At 46.2% G+C, this 17163-nt stretch overlaps 1 protein-coding gene across 1 annotated transcript in view; it reads right to left on the reverse strand.

Moving 5' to 3' along the window:
- Nucleotides 1–17163, reverse strand: part of SCRN1 (secernin 1) — a 34566-nt gene that overhangs the window by 7977 nt on the left and 9426 nt on the right. The window contains exons 2-5 of the mRNA XM_004702752.2: nucleotides 13300–13481; nucleotides 6865–7067; nucleotides 3505–3699; nucleotides 995–1160 (exon numbers count right to left, since the gene is read on the reverse strand). Of these exons, the coding sequence (XP_004702809.1) occupies nucleotides 995–1160; nucleotides 3505–3699; nucleotides 6865–7067; nucleotides 13300–13481 (746 nt within the window). The remainder of the gene's footprint in view (nucleotides 1–994; nucleotides 1161–3504; nucleotides 3700–6864; nucleotides 7068–13299; nucleotides 13482–17163) is intronic.

The raw sequence follows: 17163 nt of genomic DNA on the forward strand, positions 1-17163 counted from the left end.
ACAGCCAACCCATGGCTTGTGTCACTAGAGCTTGAGCATCACAAAGCCCTGACTTATCAGCATCATTAAACTATGGTCTAAGGCATAAGGTCCCAAGGATTGGTATGATCATTCTAGATTTCAACCCGTTCATCCAAGGCTCCTGTTTCCTAAAGAACAATGCCCATGACTGAACATTGCTGGTAACTGGAGTTTCTGTCAGCCTGGTGGATCAGAGATCTTAGTAAACCTAAACCTACCATGCATTTGACTTGGATTATCTATCTCACTTGATCATCTTGTCAAGCATGTAAAGGCCAGTATTATCCCCACTGTACAAATAATTCAAGTGAAACTTAGAGAGATGAAATAATTTAGGAGCCTGGTGATGCTGCTAGATGAGTGTTGGAATGCTGACTGCAAGGTTGGTAGTTCAAATCCTCCATCTATCTGTTCCCATAATAGCCTCAGAAACCCTATATGGGGGTTAGTGACAGAGGAGTGACTCAAAATGCCATCAAATTGTTCTTATGTTCATAGACATGGTGCCAAACTGCACTTTGGCTGTAGCACAGAGAGCAGAAATAACCCCCCTGAAACGCAATGCCTTGAAGAAATGGCTAGTGCACTTGAAGTTGCTTTGGTCCATCTGACCTCAGGACCATCTGTGCTCTTATTCATAGGAAATGCCTATTTTGATCAATCTTGGGGCATTCCCCTTCTATCTCATTGTGTGTCTTTTTCATCTTTGCACCCCTCAGATAGAGCACAATGCCTGGCCCAGGATCAATACTCAGTGCACAACTGCTGAACTTAAAACCAACCATTTGATTTCATGATTGTGATAAATACTATTTCACTAACACCAAGAACCTCACTTATCCCACAAAGAGACAGAGAAACATGACCCTGCTAGACAAGGACGGACATGGAATAGGAACTTAGGAGATGCTTGGGGACTGGGCTTCCGAAGAAGAACCTGTGTCCTGCCTGCTTGGCTGTGCGCTAGACAAACCTGGATGGATCTGGTGTCCCCGTGAAGTAGTGAATGCAGGGTGAGCTTCTATTCTGAGGCAGGACGGACACAGTACTGGCTGTGGTGAGGAACGATTCTGAGTCTACACAGACTCCACTGGCTTTGTCACGTAAGATGTCAATCATAGTTTGTACAGTAATGCTTTCTGTAAAATAATAGAGATAAATACGAGATATAATAGTGGCTGGCTATTAACCAAAATCCATTCATTCCTAATGCTTTTTAAAAAAAGTAACACACACACACACACACACACACACACAAGCAAAACAAAACCCTTATTACCATTGAGTTGAATCTGATGCAGAGCAACCCAAAGATGTCAGACTAGAACTACTACTTTGGGTTTCCTAGGCTTTAAATCTTACCAAGAGCAGAAAGCCTCATCTTTCTCTCTGAGAGCGACAGGTGGATTCAAACTGTTGACCTTGCAGTTAGCAGCCCAATGAGTATCCCACTACACCACTACAGAACCCCTGAAATTATAGCTGGTAACCTTCCCGTCTAGCTCTAGGCTGTATTTCCCAGCTTCCCTTGTGGCTAGAGGTAACCCTGGAATAAGTTCTGACCAATGAAAAAGTGGACAGACATATATAATTCCTTCATCAGAGCTATACAAAAGAGTAATTGCCTTCATTTTGTTCTTTTCCACTGGATGACAGCTGTAAGTGAACCACACGTGGAAGCCATGTGGGAGGAGGCAGGGCAAGCCAAGCACACATCTGGACTGTAACGTGGCGGAGAACTAACCTGCCATTTCCTTTGAGCCACGCTATGTGGGGTCTTTCCCTCTAAGGTTTTCTGAGTTAACGGGCTTGGATCAGGAGCCAAGGGATTCATAACGTCTCTTAAATCTCTTTCAAGTTCTGCCTCTCATTTTGTTCTTTGCCTTTTATTTGTTGGAGAAATTGTATTTGTTGATGATTTTTCTGTAGAAAACAGTTGACTTTGCAGATGGCATCACCATGCTTTATATTTAATATGCTCCTCCGTACTGGCCAGCTCCAAAAAATGCTTTTGATGGAATTAAGAAGTAATGGAAATTTTCCACAAAGTTTCTTTCTTTCTTTTTCCCCCCAATTAATTGGGTTACTCATATCTACATTCTTTTTTTTTAAATCATTTTATTGGGAGCTCGTACAACTCTTCTCACAATCCATCCGTACATCCATTGTGTCAATCACATTTGTGTACATTTGTTGCCATCATCATTCTCAAAACATTTGCTTTCTACTTGAGCCCTTGGTATCAGCTCCTCATTTTCCCCCTCCCTCCCCCCTGCCCCCTCCCTCATGAACCCTTGATGATTTATAAATTATTATTATTCTGTCATATCTTACACTGTCCAATGACAAAGTTTCATAAGAGCCCTCCTGTTCCTATGAACTACAACGTGGTGCAAAGGCTTGGCCAGGTTTAGGTTAGGTTGTTCTGGCAAGACTACTTCATAGCAAGTCTTGTACACTTGAATCAAGCTAGCTTTACTCTTTAACAAAAAAGCTTTAAGATACTTTCAGCTTTGAGAATAGTTCGTAAAGTGCTCGTTTAAAATTTTGGTAGTTTTTTAATCTCCCTCTTTATAATGTGTTAAGTCCCATAGCAAAAATCCTGACACGTTTTTCTAATACTGGGAATCAGCAAACTTTTTCATAGAGTCAGATGAGCATTTTAGGATTTTGAACCATCTCCTGTCTGCTGCAAATTCTGTGTCGTCATTATGCAAATATTCCACTCTGTCTCGTATCACCAAAGCAACCATAAATGATGCATACAAGAACGAGTGGGGCTGTACTCGAATAAAATGCTATGGACAAAACCAGTAGATGCCAGAGGTGAGAGTTCGCCGATCTCTGTTCCAAATGACCAAATAGCTCACTTGTAATTTTTTGTTTCACTAGCAAATATCATTTTGATTATTTATAAGGATTTCACTCAGGCCTCAAATCAAGAGAGCTACCCAGTCACCACATTGACCTAAATATGGCTTCTGGTAAAGTCACTGCTATGTAAAAAATGGATGGCTCATGAAGAGAATTCCACCTAACAGTTCAACTCCACCAACACTCCGGGGACAAAGGACTCCACAGGCATCACAGGGAGATCCTGAGGTGAGTACGAGACACCCACCCTGCTCTCAAAGCGGAGCAAAGTGAGAGGACTGGATAAGCAGAAAATACAGGGTGAAGATAAACCAACTATACAAATATGGGACATGTGGAAGGCCGCAATAAGTATTCTAAGAGACAAACACTATACACCGTTTTTAAAGGAGAAATAATGCTGTTGGGAGCAAAAACCTTCCATGGTTGATAAAACATAGTGGAAAGTCAATGAAAGCTGTCTTCTTTCCTGGGGTGACTTTTAGCACACGTTGGGTCCTCGCACACAAGCCCTGTTCTCGAACCGTCTGCATGGCTCGCCCTCCTGTCTGCCATAGATGGAAGACAAAGGGTACGAGATGGAGAACCGTAAGGTAGATCCCAACTCACCTCCCTGGTTTTCCAAGCTGTTATTTCCTGCACAGCAGTCTCGATGGTCATCAGCCAGAGCAAAGACCTCAGAAAAATTGAACTCGTCCTCCCCCGTCCACCAGCCTCGACTCTGAGCATAGTTCCTGAGTTCAGGGTGCTCCGCGTCGATCTTCGTGGTGAGGGAAAGCTGATTGCAGATGGACTTCTCTCCCTCTGCAAAGAGGGCAAAGCCCAGCGAGTTTAAACACACTTGTAAGGAATTCCTCCAGACATAGCAACTACGGGGAGTTTTCCTCTTCCCCGCCGACACTAACCACTCGAAAGCCAAACTCACTGGCATGGAGCTGATTCCAATTCATAGCTACCCTACAGGACAGAGTTGAACGGCCCCTGTGGGTTTCTGGACTATAGCTCTTTGTGGGAGTAGAAAGCCTCATCTTTCTCCCTCGGAGCAGCTGGTGGTTTTGAACTGCCAACCTTGTAGTTAGCAAGTCTAATGAGTAACTCTCTACACCACCAGGGTTCCTGACTTTAACCACAGGAATCAATTCAACTGTTTAATAGAGAAACAAATGATCCTGTGTATTCTTTCTAGAAAACCTCCCAGAAGGTCTGGATTCGCATGACCTGGCATTATCATATTTTAAATGAGCAATCATCACTTTCCCGATCGTAAGTTCAGAATGAAAATGGAACATTCCAAGCTCTCCTGTCTAGCTACAGAAACGCTGACACCCCATCCCCAAGGGGCATGGTTCTTTGAAGGAGACACTGTGCTACGCAGAAGACCTATAAACGGAGCATCTATAGAAACCCTCTTCCCCGATTGTGGCTCTGCTTCACTTGGCGAAATTCTTCCTCTCATCACGCCCCATCCGCTCAAGGATCTCTGTAGTTCTGAAAATATGTACATGTGAAACCTCTTCATGCAACTTCTTTTCTGGTCCCCGAATTAAAACACACACACACACACACAGCAGAACTCATAATCCCTTTTACAATAAAAGGATATACCCTTTAGTGTGTGCGTGTGTGACATTTTTGTTAAAACATTAAAAAAAACAAACCCACCAAGCTGAATAATCTGAAGCAAAGAGGGCAGCATTCTGGGTCCATTCACTGCACCGGATAAGTGTTTGCTAGGAACTTCCCCATCAGTTAGCAGGCTTGAGCGGTCTGCTCAAAGGCTGGACTGAAAGTCCACACAGAGAGGGAGACTGGACTTTTCGGCTCAAAGGCACTGCCTAAACGCAAGCACCGCAGAGTTACCTGTTGTAGTCAAAAGGGCCCCTCAGAGCTGCTGCTCCTGGGGTCTGTTGGGCTTCCTTCCAGATGTTTGAGGAACACGCTGGAAAGAGAGCGCGCCCAAGCGAGAAGCTGCAATGAAGCTGCTCCTGCCGAACAGCCTGCAACTGGAGTCAGGGTGCTGGACAGAGTCTTTCCGGGCCCTTTGCTGCATGGGTTGGCACCCCCACATCTGCACCCTGCTGCCCACGGGACGTTGGTCTTTAGCCATTCATCTTTTCAAAGGGCAACGGGAAGGGTCACGTGATAATTTTTTTTGAAGTATAGCTTTAACCCTAAACGAATGACTTAGCTTTAACCCCAAAATAAGTGATTTTAACATGCATATGAAGCAACCGAGAAAATCATTTTTTAAAGTTAATTTTAAAAAGAAAATCTTGTGAACAACTCCATAGATGTTACTCTTTGCCCCCTAGAGTTGATGTATAGCCATTTGCTTTCAAGCTTCTTAGTATGGAAGGTTCAAAGTCACTACATCCTACCATAATCATACAGCTACTGAGACCAGGGCACTTGAAATCAATGAGGATGAGGAATGACTACAATAAAAACTTTTTAAAATTTAAATTTTTCTGTGAAAGATGGAATTGGTTTTGAGGAGTTTTTTAAAAAGCTGAATTTTGAAGAGAGACTCTGCATTTGAAATGTAGTCACAGATCAAAAGTTCTACTCAATACGGTGAGACTGCTTTGAAGCCCAGAATGACTAGGCCGCTCGTTGCAACCAAGAGGTTCTTCATCTCAGGAAGGGGTTTTATAAAGGAGTTTCAAGTTCTCCCATTTCAAGACATCTGGAGAGCTGGTGGCCCACAATGAGGCAGTGGTTTTCTACGCACTGTACCAGGTGGGCAAGCAGAGACACGCTCGGCACCGGGCATAGGCAGAGACCCCCTGGGATTTCTGACAAGGCACCACCAACCCTTCTGAATCATTTTGGGGATTAGAAGAAGCTGTTCATTCCTCTCGGCAGACACAATCTTTGCACAGATAGGCCAGGAAACAAGCTGGATTTCATAGACTGTCTGGTATTAAGTAAAGTGTGCTCAACCTTCACAGTTGTTCTTCCCTGGACTCACTTTGAATTGCTACACAACTACCACAATGAATCTGCTTTTAACTCGGGTCAGATTTGGTTCTGGTTACCCGAGGCAAGGTTTCATCCATCTCTAACATCAATCCTCATGAGTGGACATGCTTCCTGGAAAGCCCAGTGGAGAAAAATTCAGAGACTAAATATAGCCTCAGCAAGTGTGCTGTGGTCGACTAGCCATGTCTGCCGGGGCATAGGAAGAGAGAGAAGTGCAGACATCATGTGTTTGTCATCTGGTCCTGAGGGCCATGTGAGAGGTTTCACCAGCCAGTTGTCCCTTAGAATTCCCTCTTCCCTTTGTCATGAAGTCCCTTAAACACATTCCAGGATCCCATCCATTCCAAATGAAGATGCTGAGATGATGCTACAAGACTGCTTTGCCTTCACCCTAACACTTTCAGAGCCAGCATAGGAACAAGATAGTGTAGAGAGGCCACAGAGTAGGAATTCCATCCTCCTGGTCAACCACCTAGTCCTCTGCTCTTCCACTGTCTCACAGGGAAATGGCCCTGTTAGACCAGCAGGGTATTTTCAGTGGTCTATGCACAGATCCATGTTGCCTATCCTAGAGGGAGAACCCAAGCATAAGGCACAGCCCTTTGGAATTGATTTGTTGTCCTATTGTGAATGGAGAATCGCCACCCCACCCCCCTGGCCAAACAATAAAGCAACAACTTAGATCTTGAAACACCTGGGAGTCAAGATTGGGTCCTATCTGGAAAGCAAACTGAAACCATGAAATGTTAGGAGAGCCAATCCTAAGTGTCAACAGCTCTTTTGACTCCAGGTTCAAGGGACTCTAGGTTCTAATCTGGAAGCAGAGTCCAAGAATGAGAGGCACATCTAGGCATGAAAAGCCAGCCCAGAGAGGGTCCACAGCAGCAGCAGGACTGGACTAGGGCTAGGCCTGCACCCGCAAGCTGCATTCACACCCCGGCCTTTCCCCACCTCCAGAGCCTTCCGTCACCACTCATGCTTGCCCACCTGTGATTTTCTCCGCCGCCCAGTACTTCCCTACAGTCTCAAGCACCCAGGCTTCCTCACGATCCACAATCAGATATGCACTCTGGAAGCTCTGGCAGGAGTTTGCGTCTTCATAGTAATTTCCACCTTGTCCATGTTCTTCCAACAAGGAGACGATAACATCCAAGGCTTCTTTAGCTGTTGTCCCTCTTTCCAAACCAAGCCTGCAGGACGAAAACAAGATGTTCACCTCAGTCATTTCAAAGTATGTGATCATTTCCACAGTCGTGAACAATTGAGACAAGGCTAAGTTCTGAATCCTGGCAGCATTTGTAAATCTGTTAATACATAGACAAATACCAGAAATTGACAAAGCACATCGAAGGCAGAATTCATGCCCCACATACTCAGGTAACCATCAGCAATATTTTCTGTCTTTGGACAAAACCCCATCAGAGAGTCGGGGATCCAGTGGTGTCTCCCCCATGGAAAAGACCCCAGCCATCTCTTTCCTAGCTCTGTCTCCCATATAGATGCCCAGCTCTTAGTAGGCCCTCTTTCTGTGGCTCCTTTCTCCAGCCTATCCCAAAGCAAACACCCACCTAAACTAGCCTTGCCCTCTATTAGTCTACGCAGGTATGTTGTCTAGTGATACAGACTGGAGATCTCTCTAAGGATGGGTGGCTGCCCCGTTCTACACAGTCTTCTTCTTACTTAACGGCCTAACTCCGCTGGTAGAACTTGGGCAGGTTACATAAGAAACTTGAACTTCGGTTTTATGTCACCTATACAAAGAGTATCTGTATTAGTCTGGGTACTTTGGAGAAACAAATCCACAGCAACTCATGGATAAGAGAGAGTTTTATGTAAAGAAAATGTGCACATCATGAAAACATCCCAACCCAATGCTGCCCAAGCCCACAAGTCCAACATTAACCCATTAACCCAACACCAGTCCACAATGTCCCCCACCTCACAAAACAGAGGCAATGATGCCGACTGCAGGAGGAAAGCCGAGTCAGTGAACGAATAAGCATCTCAGCACTAGCAGGGGTCTCCACACGGCTGCTCCAGCACCCAGGGCTGCATCGGGATAGGCCCATGTGGCTTCTCCTTGGGGATGTCTTGTAGGAAGTCAATCTTGCAAGCTGAAGCAGGGAACTGCTAAGGCAGCTGCACCCTGGTGCGACCATCACAAAACAAGAGACCCGAGAACTAGAAAGGCGAGGCTCACCACCCATTTATCCCTCCACCTTTCAATTAGCCCCACATATGATTATCGGCCAGGTTGGCACAATTAACTAACTCAGTATCCCGCTGGTGAATCCCCTCTGACCACAGACCAGGCATGTGACCAGCCTTCCTATCATGGAGAAGGTATTGGAAAAGGAATTATTGCAGATGCAACGAGGTTAAAATTTATCTCCTTATCATTTGATCTCCCTCTTGATCCATTTTAAATTTGTTCTAGTTCTTCAATCTTTTCAACTGAGGGTTTCATTTGTTTGATTTTGTTGTTGGTGGTGGTGTTTCTTGTTTTGTTTTGTTTTTTAATGTTTTTCTGTATAAGAAATCCAGGAGAGGTAAAGCTAGAGGCAGGAACTGAATTAATGGTTCCTCGGGGGTGTGGCAGAGAAAGTTGGGGGGAAGTGGGGAACTAATAATGAAGAGTACAAGAATGAAGAAATGTCCTGAAACCGGTTGTGATCATGATTGCACACCTCTTCTAGATGTCACAGCACTAGTGAATTGTAGGATATTTGAATAATATGCCAATAAAACTATCTTTTTTAAAAAAGAAGTACCTCCATTACTGGGTTTTGATTAGATTGATTTTATGAATGATAAACATGAAGATATATAGTGTTACTCTCTGGGACCCAGTAGGTGATCACCAATTTGGGAGTGTAGCCTCCTGTGGCAGAGAAACATGCTTCAGTGGTCAGGGAACTTGACTTTGAGGTCTACTTCTAACTGGCAGTATGATCAAATGGCAGGATCATCTTAAGTAACGCACAGTTTTCAAATTGTAGCTGCCTTATCTATAAATGTAAAGCAATACCAACTCCTGGGTTGACATGAAAAAGCCTGATAGGTACTCCGTAAATATCCGTATGTTAATCTGTTCATTCAGATTATTACTCTAGTGGCAGGGACACAGGAGTCTTCGAACAGAGGCAATGAGCCTGCTCACCTAGCAACACAGCCAGTTCTCGTACATTTAAAATTCACAGCCACTCTGATGAATGTCCTGATGGGTGTTTCAGTGTGCTTCCAGGGAGACAGAAAACTAATGCAATGACATGTTACAAGCCCAATCTTGTAACAGGCTTCTTTCCAGAGGCAGAGGGTTACCTATCAACCCACTTGACATTTTTTCCATTTATGCATATTTACAAAGACTTGGGTATAAAGCAATGGTTTATGACGCTGGACCTTAAAACCTTAGGAGAGTGGTAACAGAAAGAACCCATTAGAAGCCTGGCTTACAAAGCATTTTCTACTGGCCAATGCCATCTTCTCTAAGAGGGGTAAAATCAGTTCCCATTGGCAACCTCAAATAGGTCAGGGTAGAACTGGGTTTCAAAGCATACTTAATGGGTCCATTTTTCATAACTAGATCACCTTTTGCTAAGATGCCTCTGGGTTGACTTGAACTTCTAACCTTTCTATTAACGGCCACCGCATTAGCTATCTGACCACCCAGCATTCCCCAGAGATGAGGAGCAGAAACAAAACCAGTTGCCCTTTTGTCCACCTCATTGCAACTCCACATAGATCAGAGTAGAACTGAGCATCAGATGGTTTCCAAAGACTGATTTTTCCAGAAGTAGAGCTCCAGGCCTCTCCTCCAAGCTACCTCAGGGGTGACTCCAACCTGCAATCTTTCAGTTAACGGTACATTAGAAGCTCTGCTCTGACCTGGAGGAACCAAGAGCAAACAAGTGTGCTGTGCCGTGAGCACCGTAAAACTGGGAGCTGTCGCACCCGGAAGTCCTCCTTCTCCTTTCCACAGGCTCCCTGGTGGGCCCACATTGCAGGCAGAATCCTGTTCCCAAGGCCCAACCTGTCCCGGCAAATATGTGCCCAACCCAAACCAACTCATTGCCACAGAGTCACTTCTGACTCATAGTGACCCCGTAGGGCAGAGTAGAACTGCCCCTGGAGGTTTCCAAGACTCTAATCTTTACAAGAGTAGAAAGCCTCATCTTTCCCCCATGGAGCAGCTGGTGGTTTTGATCTGCTGACCTTGTGGTTAATAGCCCCATGTGTAACCCACTATGCCACCAGGGCTCCAGGAGCATAGAAACGCCTGTTGTTGTCCTTAGTTGTTCTGGAGTCAACTCCAACGCATGGTGACCCCGTGTGTGCAGAGAAACAGCTTTCCAGGCTGAAATCCTTTCAGAAGAAGACCACCAGCCCATCTATCAGGTTGCCTGGGGGGTGGGTGGGGGGTGTGGCGTTGTTGTTCACACCACAAACTCTTAGGCTAGTGGACCAGCATCCAGCCATGTGTACCCTGGCTTCATCTGTGTGTAGTATTAAATAAAAAATAATAATAATGCAGAGGGAGGTGGGGTGCCAGCCCCCACCGCTAATACTACTATTACTCAACGGGTTCAGTAATGCACAATTGTACGGTTGAGATATATAAGTATTATATTAAAATCATCGAGAGCATGAGAGATAATACAATAATACAGTCAGGCATGATACATAGCAACATTGCTCACCTCAGCCCAGCTTGGTGGTTCACATGGAGAGAGGGGGAAGGGAAGGAGGGAAAGGGAACAAGGGAGAGGGGGAAGAGTCAGGGAGGTCAGAGTCTGAGAGAGAAGTCCGAAAGGTCCCGCCTATATTGCTGATCCATGCCTATATACCTTTTGGGGGCAAGCCAGCCCACTGATTACAGGTAGAGACATACGTCACAGGGAGGGGCTGCACTATAGGTTACACAACAACGAGAGGGTGGTCTCTGGGTCTCCATAGGAACCCTTATCAGTAGGGTGCAAACCCCTCCTACAGGAACCAAGCTAATGGTCCCAAGCTTCAGAGAGCAGTCCATTGTCTCCAGCAGCAGGGAGCAGGCCCACCCCTGTGGTGGGATGAGACAGCAGTCTGGCAGCAAGGATCTGACTTCCCCCCACATCTGTGGACACCTGCCAAGCAGCAAGAGCCCTGTCTTTAGAAGCTGCCCCTTCTTCTTTCTTAGTTTCTAACTTGATCTTTCTGCCTTTGCTTTCCCTGATGCTCTGCCTGCCCATAGCTCACGCTCAGGCTCCCAGTACCAGCGTGCTTCAAATAGCTCATGGAAAAATGGAACTGAAAGAGACCGGCATTTTCCCACAAACTTTGTGCAGCCCCCTCGTACTTGCACTGGCCTGTCACTGACTCCGATGTCCCTATGTGCACAGCTTCTGAGCAGACCCTCAGCACCCATTCAGGCACCATTCTGACTTCACCCTCTGAGCCCTCATGCCAGGACCACCGGTAAAGGGTATTCCATTTCCCACCTGATCTCCCTGCCAGGGGATGCGAACAGATCAACCCCTGCACCTATCCAAGGACCTGAATGGCACTAGCATGTCCATTGTCCATCTGAGACTGAGAGATGCGGGTACGTCACAAATCCCTGGGTACAGACACAGCTTCCAAGTGGATCATTCTGGTTGGAGCTCCTGTTGAGAACGGCCAGGTCCACTCCAGACACACTGAATCAGAATCTACATTTTAACACGACCCTCTGATGAGTCCTGCGCCTTAATAACATTCATCCATTGTGTCAAGCACATTTGTGCATATGTTGCCATCATCATTTTCAAAGCATGGGATCTACTGTTTTGATTGGACCTTTTTTGAAGCTGGAATGAAGACAAGGGAGTTACTAAGAGAACTTGTCTGCAGCCATCTACTGATCTGACACATGTTTAAACATGTTTTGTTCAGGATAAACTTATTCATGTATGAAATGGTACACTAGTACCAATGCTTTTGACTCACTGTCATAGGAAGTCTTCTGGCTTTTTGCTCACATTTAGGATTTGTTTGGTATGCATCTGTCTCTCCTCGACTAAACTGTTCACTGTCTGTGCCAAGCTGAGACCAGACATTGACCTCATGGAGATCCGATCAAGGTGGCCCCCGTACCCACCTGGAGGAATCTACCAGGTGCAGGGGCTTCTTCTAACCCCTTTTTTATGGCAATAGCTAGCCAGGAAAAGAGTTAAAATTAAAAGGCTAAGATGAAATCTTCACCCTCTCATCATTCTTGACATCTGTTATTGTCCCAGACTTTGCTAACAATCCCAGTACCAATTATGTTCCAAATATAGATTCTCCATCCACATCTTCCAGCTATGTAGATCCAGGTCAGATGCACCTCGGTTTCACAGCACTCTCAAATGTCCCCAGGCTGGGGAATCTCTCAATAGCCAGCACTGTTTGCCGAAGGACAGACCTGAAAAGGCATGCCATTCATGGGCTACAAGTCTCACATTGTCTAGAGATGCCTCTCTCCCATTGTTGTCCTGAACATTGCCTCCAAGTTTACATCAAAGGCTTTACTCTGGGGAGGTCTTATAAAATATAAAATTTAGTGGGGGGCACCACAGTCAATTAGCATAACATAGTCCACAACAACAACGTCCTACATCCTACTTTGGGGAGCAGTGACAGGTCTGAAAGCTTGTGTGTCACTATCCAAGATACAACTATTGGTCTGTCCCTGTCCCGAGGGAAAAAGAATGAAGAATATCAAACATGTATGGAAATGATTGGTTCAATGAACTAATGGACCATAGGAACACTAGTCTTCCTGACCCTGAGACCAGAAGAACTAGATGGTGCCTGGCTACCTCTACCAACTGCTGTGAAAGGAATCACAGGAGAAGGTCTCAGACAGAGTGGGAGAAAAATGTGGAACAAAATTCAAAATCACACACACAGAAAGACGAATCGAGACAGGTGGGACTCCCCAAGCTGATAGTCATCTTTCAGGTCTGAAAATGTGCCCTGCCCCCCACATACACACACCCGATAGTTCCATTTTCAGCCAAACAACAGACAAGCCAATGAGGGAGAATTTAAACTAGTGAGGTATGCACACCTTGGGATAAACCATTTGAAGTCAAAAGGGCAGCATTTACCCAAGAACAAAGTCCCAAGGGTTTAGAAAGAAAGAGGAATGTAAACTGCAAACACGTAAACACGGGGGTGGGGGGGTAGGGATGGGACACTGTGGGGACTGCCAGCAATGAGGCGAAACAAAATGTGTATGAATTGTGGAATATAAAACCGATCTGCTCTGTAACCTTTCACCCAATTCACAATAAAAAGTTAAAATACACACACACACACACACACACACACACACACACACACACGATTCGGGAAGATAAATCCTGTCCAGATCCTCAGCCTGTTTCAAAGAACCACTGTGTGCTTCAGCCTCCCTACCTGACCAGATCCATCCCCAGTAAGGCTTCCGTCTCGGCAGCAGGTTCTCTGGTGTTGACGGCTTCATTGGCTATGCACACTCCATGCTCGTTGGCTCCCATTTCTGCCCCCCACAGCCAGGCAGGCCTGCTGATCACAATGGCGTGGGTCCTCGGAACTTGGTCGATGGAGATGTAAGTGCACTGAAAAACGAAGACACAAAAGAAAAGGCCGTCAACCACCAGGTACCAAGTGTTCGCCTGAGTATTTTCATTCACCTCCTCATCACACCTAGAGCCAAACCACAAAGGGCCTTGTTGGAAACACACATTTAAAAGTCACCCTAAGTCCCAACGCCACCTGACAGTCTCCAGAGAGGGGTCCGGTCTGGGTACCAGCTCCATTTTCCATCTCTGTGGTTCAAGTTGTCCTAGCCATAGAGCTCGTGTGTATGGGAATCGTGTTCCCCAACCGGGTAGTCAGCTAACCCCGCCATTGTGCACACCTCTGTGCCCGGGCATCTCGAAGGCTATGGGTGGCCGCCAGCACTTCAAACCAATGCCACTCTTCACTCTCATTTGCAAAAATCTGCTACAGCAGTGGTTTTCCAACATTTTAAAAGTTATATAGTCTGATCTTTAAAAAGAAGCTTTATGAGGTGGGGAAGGGGGAGCCGACAGCAATGATGGATATATAACCCCCTTCAAGGGGGACAAACAGCAGAACTGTGGGTGAAGGGATACATCGGACAGCATAAGATATGTATGTATGTATATATATATATAAATATATATAATATATATATAATTTGTTAAGGGTTCACAAGGGTGGTAGGATGGGGAACGGAGAGGAGCCGCTATCAAAGAGCTCAAGTAGAAAGAAAATGCTTTGAAAATGATGATGGCAGCATCTGTCCAAGTTCCCTTGATATAATTGATGTATGGATCGTTATAATAGCCGTAAGAGCCCCCAATAAAATGGTCAATTAAAAAAAAGAAGAAGCAGAAGCAGCTTTCTTCAGAAGAAGCCTAACGTTGAAAGCACATGAAAGTGAAGATGTTTTTGTCTGGGAAAGGGGAGGGGGAGGGACCCTGAGAACCACAAGGCTTTCTGCCCCTGTAAAGATTAGCAGTCTGGGAAACTCAAAAGGTCATCCTCATGAGTTGCAATGGGTACGATGGCAGGGAGAGGCTCCCAGCAAGGGTCCCTAGGGTTCCCTAACACAGGACAACCTCCAGCCTCCCTGCGTGAGCTAACAGCTAGAAAATGACAGTAACCCTTTCCGTTCACTACCGCCGGACTGCTGTACAGCACTGCCTGGCTGCCCCGTCTGATTCCCACCAGGAGGAAGCAGTCCCAGGGAGATGGATTTCTGGGCGCTGTCTGCCTGGCAGTACCCTTCACTCACGGTGTGTGTCTCACCATTTGTAGGGTGCGGGTTTTAACCTGGAAGACGGAAGAGCGAATCTGGCTCACATTATTTCTCTGCAAGTATTTTTAGCCTCTGAATCCTTTAGACACACAGAATCTCGCACAACCACACAACACAACAAAACAGGCAGAGGGGGTGCTGGCGAGGCTGGGGTGCGGGAATCCACACAGAGCCTAACCCGCTGCCTGGTCCTCCTTTCCTCCTCCCCCACTGTGGCCCATGCGAGACTCCCCAGAGCACGCAGAAAACCACGACACTCATTATCTGCAAGGGACCGCTCTGCTCTGCCATTCTATATAGACTCTTTGTGTAGAGGTTGCAGTATGGAAATCAGGGCTGCAAATTATACAGAGCCCCTAAGCTCTCCTGGGAGAATTCTCTGCACCCAGCAGCAGCCATTTACATTTTAAATGGCGCAGCTGAAAGCCCTGATCAACTGCAGTTTTAAACCTTTCTTTGGTTCAACACCCAGCCACAATGACTGAATGCAAACCAGAGCGCTACTGTGCATTGATCCCCCTAAGCCTTAGAGCTCAAGTCAGAGCTGAGATGGGCTCTGCGTGCACCTGGGTGACTCCCCCATCTCTGCGCCCCACGCCTGGCGCTGTTCTTCATCAGGGGTAGTGTTTGCCAAAGGAAAGCTCCTGAAGCTCAGGCCGGCAAAAGTGCCTGGACTTTGAAATGGCAAATTGATAGGAAAATATACGTGTTAAGTATTTCCCCACATTCGACGCCCAAGTTAGTTACTTAAAAAGATTCTTCTAGATGGTCCATAACATTGGGCTGCAGGCTTAAAATTTCCTAATAAATGCCAGGGACCTTAAAAGAGTTCTTGGGAAAATCCCATTATCTTTTCTTCCCATTTTTCCACAAGCGTTTGGAAGTCTCTTTGTATGTGACTTTAGAAGAATAAACTCTTATTTTGACTATGACATTTGACTAAGAAATGGACATTTTCAGGTGATTTTTTTCATGCGAAGTAATGAAAACAGTACTTGTCTGTATCAGTAGCAGGCTGTTTGCAAAAGCTGTTTTCTAAACGCCATGACAATGAAAACAGAAATCAGTTCATATCTTAAGATTTAGAATAAAGTCAGTGTGATTTTTTTTTAAAAGAAATCTTTTGAAGCAAAAAGGTAGCAGAGCCAAACCGGTAACCCTTTAAGCCCCGGGCCTCTGTGTTCTAAATGTCACTGAGGTTTGTCTCTCAAGCTGCGTTCTTGGCGAGAAGTGGTCCAGGCATGAAGCACCCACTTCCCACCCACGGGTGCCTATGAGGCAGCAGGGGCACAGCCTGCCTTGAAACAAAGACTAAATAGGGAAGGAATCCCGGTTTCTTAAATACAGATAGATTAGAACATTGAAAAAAGCAGGAAAGAGAAGAAAAAGGAAGTTAATAAGAAAATGGGCTTGTTTTCCATTTAATTTTTGCACATCAGTGTCAAAGACACTCTTTGCAGAGCGCCAATGACAAGCAAGACATTTTATTTTCCATCGCCTTATGGACATGTGGAAGCTGGACAATGAGTAAGGCAGACCAAAGAAGAACGGACGATGCCTTTGACTCGCGGTGTGGGTGAAGAATGCTCAGTGTACCACGGACTGCAGAAGAACAAACCACTTTGTCTAGGAAGAACAGCCAGAATGCGCCGCAGACTCCAGGGCAGGGAGACCGCGTCTCACGGACTTTGGACATGTTGCCAGGAGAGACCCGTGCCTGGAAAAGGGCATCTTGGCTGGTCGAGGGTCAATGAAAACATGAAGAGCCTCAGGGAGAGAGACTGACATGGGGGCGTCAACAAGGGGCTCGAATGTCGCAGCAACAGGGTGGATGGCTCAGGACCAGGCAATGCTTCCTCCTGCTGTGCACAGGATTGATGACATTGAGCCGATGCAACTGCACCTAAACCACAACGTTTGGAATGAGGTGCGGAGAGGCAGACAAACCCATGGGGATGCCCGTCCCTGTGCCTGCAGGCTGGACGGTAGAAGACACACAGGCACGTTCCTATAACCACAGGCGCACTCCAAGAAGTGCCAGCCGTGAGGTCAGGCCACTGGGTCCCTACAGCCTCTTGCCCCCTCTTCCCAACTAGAACTTCTCATCATGCTCTTCCTGCTCTGCCCGTCCTTTCCCCATTCCGGTCAGCCCCGTGGAAGATGCTGCACAGCTGACCCGTTTCTGCATGGGGCTTACGCACGCTGTCTCCCCGGGCCAGAAGGAAGCTCCGCTTGGGCAGGGAGCTTGGCTGTTTACTTCAGCTATGAAGGGGTTTCCAACAGTTCCAGGAAAAGTGGAATTGAACGATAATGAAATTCCCCCATAGGTTTTTTTGAAGCCCCCTCGTATATTCCAAAGGAGGAAGATGAAGCTTTCAGGCCCGGTCAGGAGTTACAGGCTCGGAGGCCCACAGGGACAGTTCCCACAGCTGCCCTCTCTTAGAGGGTGGTTC

This window comes from Echinops telfairi, unplaced genomic scaffold, assembly GCF_000313985.2.
Source record: "Echinops telfairi isolate 266 unplaced genomic scaffold, ASM31398v2 ScPeMD7_23;HRSCAF=83, whole genome shotgun sequence".
Classification (NCBI taxonomy): domain Eukaryota; kingdom Metazoa; phylum Chordata; class Mammalia; order Afrosoricida; family Tenrecidae; genus Echinops; species Echinops telfairi.